The sequence below is a fragment of the Zalophus californianus genome, chromosome 1 (assembly GCF_009762305.2).
Source record: "Zalophus californianus isolate mZalCal1 chromosome 1, mZalCal1.pri.v2, whole genome shotgun sequence".
Taxonomy (NCBI): Eukaryota; Metazoa; Chordata; class Mammalia; order Carnivora; family Otariidae; genus Zalophus; species Zalophus californianus.
Genome location: NC_045595.1, coordinates 13,504,001 through 13,514,388, shown reverse-complemented (window position 1 = coordinate 13,514,388; position 10,388 = coordinate 13,504,001). Strand labels below are relative to the sequence as shown.

Sequence of the window (10,388 nt, the reverse complement as noted above, 5' to 3'; positions counted from 1 at the left end):
TGTGTAGAGAATTCCTATGCATTCTTCAAGGCCCTCCCTCCATGAAACTGTCATGGCCCCCTCTGGCCCAGCTGACACCACACAGTTGGGGGGGAATGGGGACCAGAGACCACAAAGGCAGCCTTGTGGGTGCAGGGAGGGTATTGCTTGGGTGGGAGCCATAGCAGTGACCTGGTAAATACTTAGACCCTGCCTAACACATGTGGGCCTATCTGGCTGCTGCCCCCCCTTTCTGCCAACTCTCCAAGGCCAACTAAGCTCTAGGAAGCCAGAACCAGGTGCAGATCTTACCCAGCCCTTCCCAAACATGCAGCCTCTGATGGGACACTTATTCCTACCCAGATCCACCTGCGTGCTCCAGCCTCCAGGCCCTTGCCTGCCTATGCGATGGAATCTGATTCATCTCCCACTCAAGCCCGCTCTGAAAAATCCTCCACTGGGAAGCCTGCCCAGGACTTGATCCAGATGCCTCCCATGTTGGAATAACACCAGAGCAGCCAGCATTTCCTGACCCCCAAGCACAGTATGTGACCTGGCTGCTGACTCTGAACCAGAATCTCAGGACGCTAACTACATCACCTCTAGCTTGCCTCTGGTTCTGCCCTGAAGTGCTCTGTGACCCAGAGCCAGTGCCTCAACCTCTCTGAGCAGTCCTGTTGCAGCAGCCCGGCAAGGCTTCCGGGAGTGGTGGTACAGGTCCCTTCATAGACAAGTGGCCCAGCCAGGTGGGGATGCCATAAGAGCCAAGCACAGGTCTCAGTTGGCTTGCTGCGACAGGAGGGCAGTTGGGGGGCCCTAATCTTCTCTGGCTGTGACCCCTGCATTCCCTGGCATGCAGGGAATGCAGGGGTCTCCTCTCCTCTCCCCACCACCCACAGAGACTTCAAGTACACACACTGCCTCACCGACTGCCTTTATTGGGCATCAGCCCCAGGGCTCCACGGGCGCAGGAAGGGGATGGTGGGCGTCACTTGAAGCAGGGACTCTGCAGCGGCAGGCATGGCCTACGCTGCCACGTAGCCCCCAGGACATTTGCCTCAGCTCCGGACCTCTCTGTAACCCACGTAGCTGACCCAGCAGGAGGGCGTGTGACGTCACGACCCTGACCGCCTGTGGGACGGCTCCCCCAGTTCCGGGCTCACTTGGCGGCATTGAAGGGCACGGCCCGCTGGTTCATGGGGTTGTCTGGCGACCGCAGCCACTCCTTCTTGAGCAGCTGCTTCAGCTGCGACAGCCGCATATTGGGGTTTTCTTGCTTGAGCCGCGGCAGCTGCGCCTCCTCAAAGGCAGTGAAGGCCGCCCGCATGCGGCGCTCTGGGTGCCGGTCCGCAGCCTCTTCTGCCACGCTAGGGGAGGACGGTGGTGTTAGGGGGCGGGTCTATGGGGCGGCCCCGCCCCCAGATTCATAGCCCCGCCCCCATGCCCGAGCCCCGCCCATCACCTGAGCACCGCGATGGCATCCTCAATGGTGCGCGCTTCCACGCTGCCCTCCTCCAGCACGCGGCGGTTCACATTCTCCTCCAGCGGCACCTCCAAGTGGCTCTTGGCTTTCTCGGCTGGGGGTGGAAGGCAGCCAGGTGACAGAGACATGCACAGCGAGAGAGAGAGATAAGCAGGGATGCAGAGTTCCAGAGAGATGACAGAGACCCAGTGGGGGAAGAGAGGGAGAGAAGAGGAGGCAGGCAGGCAAAGAAGGATGAGGAGCCCTCTTGCCCTCCCAGCCCCCTGCCCAGGCCACGCTGCCCTCCTGACTTTCCTGCAACCGGGCACACAAGAGGTGCCCCACTCACGGCTGCTGTCTCAGCCTCAAGGCACCTCATTAATGCCCTGGGGACCCCATGGGGCACAAGCCCAGGTCAGGTGCAGAGCAAGTAAATACACACGTGTGTGTGCCCATGCTCTCCGTGCTCAAAGCCAGGTCTGCCAGGCCACTGCCCACCCACGCTTCACCACACAGCCCAGGCAGCTTCTCTGGGGCTGAAGAAGGGCACCCTGCAGCCTCCTTCCCTGGCTAACTCTGGCGCCTCCGGAGCTCCTGGCTCCCTCTAGATTCAGCCAGGGTCAGCCTGTCCTTTACTGGGTAAAAAGGCAGCTCAAGAGTGGGCCGCAGCCCCACCTGGGTCCGGGGTTTCTTTGTGCTGGTGGTCTCGGCGGAGCGTCTCCTCAATCTGGGCCCGGGTGACCTTGTTGGGCACAGCCACGCGGGGGGCCTTGCCGCCCTTGAGCTTGGAGTCCTCCTCCTCCAGCAGACGCTGGGTCTCCTTCTTGCGCTCCAGCTGCTCCAGGCGCCGCTTCTCCTTCTCCTCCTGGGGGGGGAGGGAGTGGTCAGGAGCAGACCCCACCACTGGCACGGGTGGACCAAGGCCCTGCTGCAGGCTAGACCCTGTGCTAGGCACAGGGGGCACAGCTGGGGCACCATGGGATTACCTGAGGGTTCCCAGCCTATATGACTATGGGAACAACAGGGAACCCTGGCCACAGCAGGTGGGTGGGTGGCTCTCGAAGGAAAAGTGACACCTGGGCCGGAGGAGGAGCCAGCCAGGAGGAGAGCTAGAGGACAGGAAAGTCCTTAGTGGTGGGAATACAGGTGCAAAGGCCCATGATGCAGGAACCTCCTAGAGGCTGGTGTGGCTGGAGTAGGGAGGGGAAAATGTGGAAGGAGGCGAGGTGGGAGGGGTTTGTATTGGATTCCAAAGTCAACAGGAGCCAGGGAGGGTCTGAACACATTTACTGGCTAGAGCAGGGGTTCTGCCCTTAGGGGCAGTGTCCCCAGCCAAGTGTCACGAGGGACTGGTCCCACCTTTGCTCCCCAGGGAGACCCTGATGCCATCTGGCCTACAGGACTTGCCCTGGGTTGCTGCCCCTGCACCACACTAGGGGGCAGAGCCATGTTCTAGTTCATTTATAATGCAGGGCAGCCATAGGCTTGGAACATTCTGCCACCTCCCACCCACACCCGCACAGGGCCCTGCAGCCCATGCACCCCCACTTGCCTACCCTCTGCCTGCAACTCTGCCATCTGACTCCCATGCCTTGGGGATGGTCCCCACTCCTTCATTGCCCTCTGTGACACTCCTATAGTGGGACTAAGTGTTCCAGAAGACGACTCCATGCGCCTGAGGATACCCCCTGGGCCTCTGACCTCTACCCTGCCTGCCCAGCAGGAAAGTGGGGGAGAGGTTAAAGGTGAAGGGCGCTCACACCTGTGTTCAGGCACCTCAGGCAGGGCCACTGTGCTTTGATCCTCAGTTTAATCATCAATCAGACGTAATGTCCTCCCAAGGCCCCCTGACCCCCACATGGTGCTCATACAGCCCATGTTCATTCAGCCCTGCCTTGGCCTTGGCACTGGCTACTTTCTCCTCCTGGTGCACCAATGCAGCCTCCTTCCCTGGCTAACTCTGGCGCCTCCAGAGCTCCTGGCTCCCTATCAGGCTCCTCCACCCCATGGCTTTTTCCTGTGTTCCACAAGTCCCTGTTTCTCATCTCCTTACTAATGTGGTTTGTCCTGGAGGCAGGCCCTGGCCTGGGTTTTGAACAGCTGCCTTCTGGCCCCAGGCCCAGTACCCAGTAGGTGCTTAGTAAAAGGAAGCTGAATGAATGCATGAATTCCAAAAGGTTCCAATAACTCAGGAAAGACATGCAGCTTGTGGCCATTTGTCTCTAGGGACATGGGACCGGGGAGGGAACATGAGCATTTGTACTCTGACATTCAGCAAAATTTTTTGAAAAAGTCATTTGCAGTTTTTAAAAAAGAGCAATTAGCAATTGGCAGTTTCTGGTGATGGGAGACAGTAAGTCCACTTTGCAGAATATTCCAGAGCCCTAAGAAATGAGTCGCATAAATAACTGACATGGAACCCAGACAGGTGCTCATCGCCGAGTTGCTTAATATGGAACAAGTGGAGATGAAATGCTGACTTCCAGGTGGGGCGATGAAGTACAGCCCCAACCGTGGCTGATGCCTGGGGACCAGGAGAAATATGGCTGTGGGACTACATTTAGCTCAGGACATGGGCTTTGGGGTAGGCCATCGGGTGAGAAAGGTCTTTGGTGTCATGTGGGGGGAAGAGGTGTGTTATTTTTTAGCGTTTTGGAGTGAGCATGGATTTGCTTTTTTCTTTTCTTTTTTTTTTTTTTTTAAAGATTTTTTCCTCTTTTTTGTTTTGTTTTTTCTAAGTAGGCTCCATGCTGGGCATGGAGCTCAATGTGGGGCTTGAACTCACAACCCTGAGATCAAGATCTGAGCTGAGATCAAGAGTTGGAGGCTTTAAAGATTTTATTTTAGGGGCGCCTGGGTGGCTCAGTTGGTTAAGTGTCTGCCTTTGGCTCGGATCAGGATCCCGGGGTCCTGGGATTGAGACCTGCATCAGGCTCCCAGCTCAGTGGGGAGCCTGCCTCTCCCGCTCCCCCTGCTTGTGCTCTCTCTCTGTCAAATAAATAAATTTTATTTATTTTATATAAATTGTATTATTTATTTATTTGACAGGGAGAAAGAGGGCACGCATGCATGAGCAGGGGTAGGGGCAGAGGGAGAAACAGACTCCCCGCTGAGCAGTGAGCCCAACCTCTCTGGCTTTTCTCTCTGCATAATGGCTCTTTGGCAGACATTGTTTTTTCTTTTGGGTTTTCAACTTTCCTATACTGTCAAAATACTGATAGTCAAAAAGAAAACTGAAAGACCTCCGTGGACCCCATGCAGCACAGGATGTGGGGAGGGAACCAGTGACCAATGTCCAACTAAAAACAAGGTAGGATCCAGTCCCGCACAGGAAGACGATGGGAAAAACTCACAAAAGTGCCCAGGAACGCCAGGAATTGGGCAAGCAGGGACAGCATGTCACCCCTGCTACCTTCTGCCACTGTTAGTCTGGGCAAGAACCTCTGACCAGCCCAGGGGACCAGGAGCGACAGCTATAAATGGGTCTCTGGTGCCACCTACTGGGCCCAGCGAGTCAGTACCAGCCCTGATCCACTCCCCAGACACCAATTCGGTACCCGCTGTGCGTGACACTGGGGCCCATCAGGGGACAGACACAGTCTTCTGTGTTTTTATACACACCTGGAAGAGCCGGCGAGCCCTGGGGCCAGCAGGGTGGATACAGGGGACCAATTACAGCATTCCTCAGCCTTGGCACTGCTGAGGTCTGCAGCTGGCTCGTTTCGTTACTCTGGGGCCATCCTGTACCCTGAAGTGTGTTGAGCAGCATGCCTGGCCCCCACCCACCACGATGCCAGTGGCACTTTCCACCCACTAGTTGTGACAATCCAAAATGTCTCCAGATGTGCCAAGTGTCTGCCGAGTGCAGAATCACACCACGATGAGACGTGCCAGTCTAGCCCCACCCTGACATTACATGAAGGAGAGAAATAAGCCCACACAGGGAAGTGGCTGCCTTGCCATTCCCTGAACATGCCAAGTCCTGGCCACTGCACGAGCCCCGGCCTCCACCTGCCTCCTTGCCCTTGCTCCAGGTCCCGTGCCTCCTCACCCTTCAAGCCAGAGCCCCAGGGGGCTTGCATGTTGGCTGCCCACCTTAGCCACAGATGCAGGCGCCTGGGAGCCACCCACCTTGCGCTGTTCCTTCCTCATGACGTGTTTGTCCTCATCCCGCCAATAGGCATCTTCCAGCTCCTTCTGCTTCCTGGCATCAGCTGCTGCCTTGGCCTCAGCCCTCCGTGCCCGGGCCGCTGCCGACTTGGTGTTCTCACCCTGGAACTTCTTGGGCATCCCTCGGCAGGCTGCGGGAGGGCAGGGACCAGTAAGCGGGGGCGGGGAGGGGGGAGGGGCGCAGCCACCCTTGGGAACCCCCCCCTCCAGCCTCACACTTGCACTCAGGATCCCCTTGGAGCCTCAAAGGCCTTGTTTGTAAAACGAGGGCTTGAGACTTTGTGATCTCCTTTTTGGGAAAACAATTTATTGAGGTGAAATGCCCACAACAAAAAACGAACCCTTTTAAAGTGCACAAATTTGGTGGCATTTAGAACATTCACAATGTTGTGCCACCATCACCTCTATCTAGTTCCAGAATACGTTCCCATCCCCCGCAAAAGGAAAGCCCGCGCCCACTAGCAGTCACACACCCTTCCCCCTCCCCCAGCCCCTGACAACCACTCATCTGCTTTCTGACTCTAGGGATTTGCCTCTTCTGGACGTTTCATATACATGGAATATGATACACTCTGTGGCCTTTTATGTCTGGCTTCTTTCACTCGGTGTGACGTTTTCAAGGTTCATCTGTGTTTTTTAGCATGGCAGGGCTTCATTCCTTTTTATGGCTGAGTAATATTCCGCCGTCCAAATGGACCACATTTTGTTTATCTATCCACCACTGAAGGACATCTGGGTTGTTTCCACTTTTTGGCTCTTCGAGTCATGCCTCTGTGGCTCCCTGGGGGCCAGTCTGTGTGTGGCCCCTCCAATGCTGCCACTTATGAGGCCTCAGTCCCCAGGGCCCAGAGCCCCGAGGCCAAGTCCTCCCCACCCTGGGTAAGCAGCCGCCGTCAGCTGCTCCCGATGACCCAGCCCAGGCTCGCATGGAGGACCCTGGTCCGTGCAAGTCCCACGCTGGGTGCTGGGGAAGTGAGGCACACAAATGGCAGGCACCACCTCCCTCCACTAACACCTTCATATGGACCAACTCCATAGAATGCCTCCAAAGCTCTAAATGTGGGGACTGCCCTTGTTCCCACTCTGAGGTGGGGAAGTCAACGTACCTGGCCAGACTGCACAGCGCTAAGCCTTGGGTCTCACCTCCAAAGCCTGCCTTCCAGGTGAGGAAGGGAAGGCTGTGCGGCCCAGGCACATGCCTTCAGCTCTCTGGGCCTCAGTTTTCCTCATCTGGGAAATGGGCTGATGTCCCCCCACTCCAGGGTTGTTTGTTCCCCCTGAACATCTCCAGCTCAGTCCCCTTGGGGAAACAGGCCCAGCACCCAAGAATGAAGGGGAGAGAATATGGGGGTCACTCTGACTCAGGACCACCAGGCCACCCCATTCCAGCCTTCTAACTGTGTGACTTGTGGAGCGGGGGCTCCCACCTCATAGCCCCACTGGAAACTCTAACATCAGCTCCCATTTGCAGCAGTTGTGCACCCTGGGCTCAGTGCTTTATACACAGTGTCTGAGTGAATTCTCCCAATGCTGGTGTGTGGCAGCCGAGCTGAGATCCAAAGGATGGGTTAGAGGCAGCCCTGTGAGGGTGAAGGGATGGGACTTCCGGGCAGACGGCAGAGGATATGCAACGACCCTGCAGCAGACTCTCAATCCCAACTCTGTGCTCCTAACCACTGACCCACCTGAGGGTTCCAGCTGGCCCCTGGGGGAACATCAGTGCAGATCAGGATTCTGAGACCACTGAGGCCCCCCACTTAACATCAAGGGGTGGCCCCTTGGCCCAGGCAGAGACTGAGGAGAAAGCCCCATGGGGCAGAGCAGGGCAAAGTGGGGGAGATCAGTGGCCCCAGAAGACAGGGTTGAATACTGACTGCAATCACCGCCGAAGTGCTCCCCCTGAGCTGACAGAGAGAGTTGGTTCCAGTTCCTCCCCGCACAGGATGCATGAGCTGCCACAGGGGGTATGCTAGCCTGATCCCGCACTAACCCCAGCTGCTCCTTGGCCCCTAAATCAAGCATTCATTACTGAGCATCTACAATCTACTCAACAGAACGCCCCCACCCTGGATTCCCCAGGGGAGTGCCAAGAACTGGAAGTCACTGTCCAAGTTACAGATTAGGAAACTCCCCACCCTACTCTCCCCCCATCTTCCACTCCCTTGTGGGTGGCAGCCACACCAGCCTCCCCGCCATTTTTCAAACATCCCAAGCAGGTTCTCGCCTCAGGAACTTTGCACTTGCTGTGCCCTCCACCTGGCTGGCTGCTCTTCACTCCTCTTTTTACCCAGTTAACTCTTATTTAAATTTCAGGGCCTAGCTCAGGTGTTTCTGCCTCCAGGAAGCCTCCCCCCTGAGACTCCCTCTCTCAGACCACAAATCTCCCTGAGGCACTTTGTTTGGGTTGCTATTTTGTTCATTTATATGATTATTTGACAAATGTCCATCTTTCTCAGCAGGCTGGGAGCTCTGTGAGGGCAAGGACTACCATGGTCACTGCTGTGTCCCCAGTGCCCTGTACAGGACGGGCTCAATAAATGTTCTGAGCAAATGAATGAACAAGTGTCTATTTCCAGAGTTCCGTCAGTATTTACTTCACACTCTGGGTTGTGTCCAAGGTCAGCTTCTCACTGTTCTTCCCACTCACCTCCCTCTCCAGCCTCTGAGGCTCTGCTCTTGCTGCGCCCTCACCTGATGCACCCTCCGCCATTCCCTCCTCCTGCGAAAATCCTGCCCACTCACAGGGACTCTGCTCCAGCATCCTCTCCTCCCAGGTCACGCTGCTCAAGACTCCCAACTCCCCATCCCAAAACCTGACAGGCCGGGACGAAATGTTGATGTTCTCTCAATATTAATATGTTGAAACCCTAAAGCTCAGTGTGACTATCTTTGGAGACAGGGCCAGTGAGGAGGTGACAGAGATTAAGTGAAGTCATAAGGGTGGGGCCCTAATGGAATGGGGCTGGTGTCCCTATAAAAGCAAAAGACATCAAACCTTGCTCTCTCCGAAAGTCAGGAAGAGTGCCTGCACCAGGAACCAAACTGGCTGGCACTTTGATCTTAGACTTCCTAGCCGTGAGCAAGTACATTTCTGCTGTTTAAGCCACCCCGTCTGTGGTATTTTTTTAATGGCAGCCTGAGCTAATACAGCTTTTCTTCTCCGTGTGGTAAATACTTACTCACACACACACTTTTGTCACTCAGTAAACATGCACTGAGCACCTAATACGTGTGGGACGCTGGGGAAAAGAGGCAGCACCGATCTGACTGCCAGGCTGGCTGGGAGACACACTAAGGGCGACAATTTGCCATGAGAACTGTGATGGGGACTTGCAGGGCGCTGGGGAAGCCTAGAGGGGTTTTCTGACCCAGCCTCGGGGCTAAGGGGTGTCAAAGGGCTTCCTGAAGGAGATATCTAAGAAAAGGCCTAAAAGTGTGAGGAGCTCCGAGGCCCCAGGAGTGTGAGGGAGGCAGGCTGGGAAGCGGGGATCTGTATTCCACGGTGAAGAAGATGCGGAGGGCGTTAGAAGCGGGAGGCGCAGATCTGCGGGTAAGAAGCCCGGGGTTGGTGAGGATGTGAACTGGAGCGGTGAGATAAGTAGGGAGCTCTGGCAGGGATCCGGGGAGTGGCGCTGGATGGGCAGGGGTGTGCATTTAGGAGGGAATCAAGACCCACGTGGTTGACTGGATGTAAAAGTAAAAGAGAATAGAAGATGGAAGTTCAACACAGCCTCTTCCCAGAAGCCCTCCCGCTACCCTTTCTGAGCTCTCCCTGCCCGTAGTCCCCTCCCCAGCCCTGACCCCACTGCAAGATACTGGGGGGGTGTCCGTACCCAGCTCTGTTACCCCCAAGCCTGGAAGGTGCTCAGAGGCAGGACCGGAGCTGGCTGGCCTCGAATAGGACGCAATTCCTCCGGGTCTCAGTCGCCCGCTCTGGGAAATGGGCACAGCCCCCGCGAGAGCCCTCTGGACTGGGCGACCAAAGTGCCCCTGTCTCTGAGCGCCCTGCCTCCAGCCCTCCGCGGAGCGGAGGGGGGTGCTCTCAGGCCAAGCCGCCCCGCCGCGCCCCCCGCCCCGCCCCCCCCCCACTCCCCGCACCCCGGCTCCGCCCGCGCCGCGGCCGCTCCTACCTCCTTCCCCCCGCGCTGGCCCGGTCGCGAATCCGTGACGCCACCGCGGGGCTTGCGCGCCGAGCTCCCGGAGGCGCGTGCCGATTACGTCTCGGCGCTGTCGTCCTCCTGGTGAGGGAACTGCTGCCCCGGCCTCCAACCCAGGCCCAGGTTATCGGCCATTTCTTTTCCTCTTCGAGAAGAGGGTATTTTATAAGGTTCCACTCCTTTCTCTCACTTCAGATATTGGCAAACTATGAGCGGAGGGTAAAAACTACAATCTAGAATATTGTCTTTACCAAGATGGCCATTGCCCGGATGAAATATGGCCGCCTCCACGTCACACGTGGTCTGGCGGCATCGGGCAGGAGTTGCCCGGCCACCAGGGCGCGCCAGAGCCCGCGGTCCACGCGCGGGGTCCAGACCGGCCAAGCCCAGGGGAATCCTCGCAAACCTTTACTGTCGCTTAGCGCTTTGAAGGCGCTCTTCAAGTCCACACTCTCTGCTTCCCGCCTGCGAAGCTGGGGAGGGAGGGGGCAGGAGAAAGGGGCAGAGAAATTAACACACTCCACCCCGTTGAGGTAGGGAAATGGCTTAGAGAGACCGGGAACTGAATTTAGCCAAAATGCAACCGCAAGCAGCTCCCAGGAACTAGCCAGTCCCTCCTG

At 56.9% G+C, this 10,388-nt stretch overlaps 1 protein-coding gene across 2 annotated transcripts; it reads right to left on the bottom strand.

Moving 5' to 3' along the window:
* Positions 1-897: 897 nt before the first annotated feature.
* CCDC124 (coiled-coil domain containing 124) lies at positions 898-9,981 on the bottom strand. 2 transcript variants are annotated; one of them, XM_027584953.2, is made up of 5 exons: positions 9,742-9,981; positions 5,573-5,742; positions 2,117-2,306; positions 1,442-1,556; positions 898-1,346 (listed from the first exon to the last, which is right to left on the bottom strand). In XM_027584953.2, exons 2-5 carry the CDS (start codon positions 5,729-5,731, stop codon positions 1,139-1,141), a joined length of 672 nt encoding a protein of 223 aa, XP_027440754.1. In that variant the 5' UTR covers positions 5,732-5,742; positions 9,742-9,981; the 3' UTR covers positions 898-1,138. The 2 variants fall into 2 exon arrangements, with proteins under 2 accessions (XP_027440754.1, XP_027440755.1); XM_027584954.2 differs by lacking the exon at positions 9,742-9,981 and adding an exon at positions 9,445-9,593.
* Between the last annotated feature and the right edge of the window lie 407 nt (positions 9,982-10,388).

Coding starts and splice junctions, on each gene's coding strand:
- CCDC124 (XM_027584953.2), bottom strand. CDS start 5,731: ATGCCCAAGAAGTTCCAGGGTGAGAACACCAAGTCGGCAGCGGCCCGG. Junction 2,307..5,572: donor TGAGGAAGGAACAGCGCAAG/GTGGGTGGCTCC, acceptor CTCCCCCCCCAG/GAGGAGAAGGAGAAGCGGCG. Junction 1,347..1,441: donor GATGCCATCGCGGTGCTCAG/GTGATGGGCGGG, acceptor GTCCTCCCCTAG/CGTGGCAGAAGAGGCTGCGG.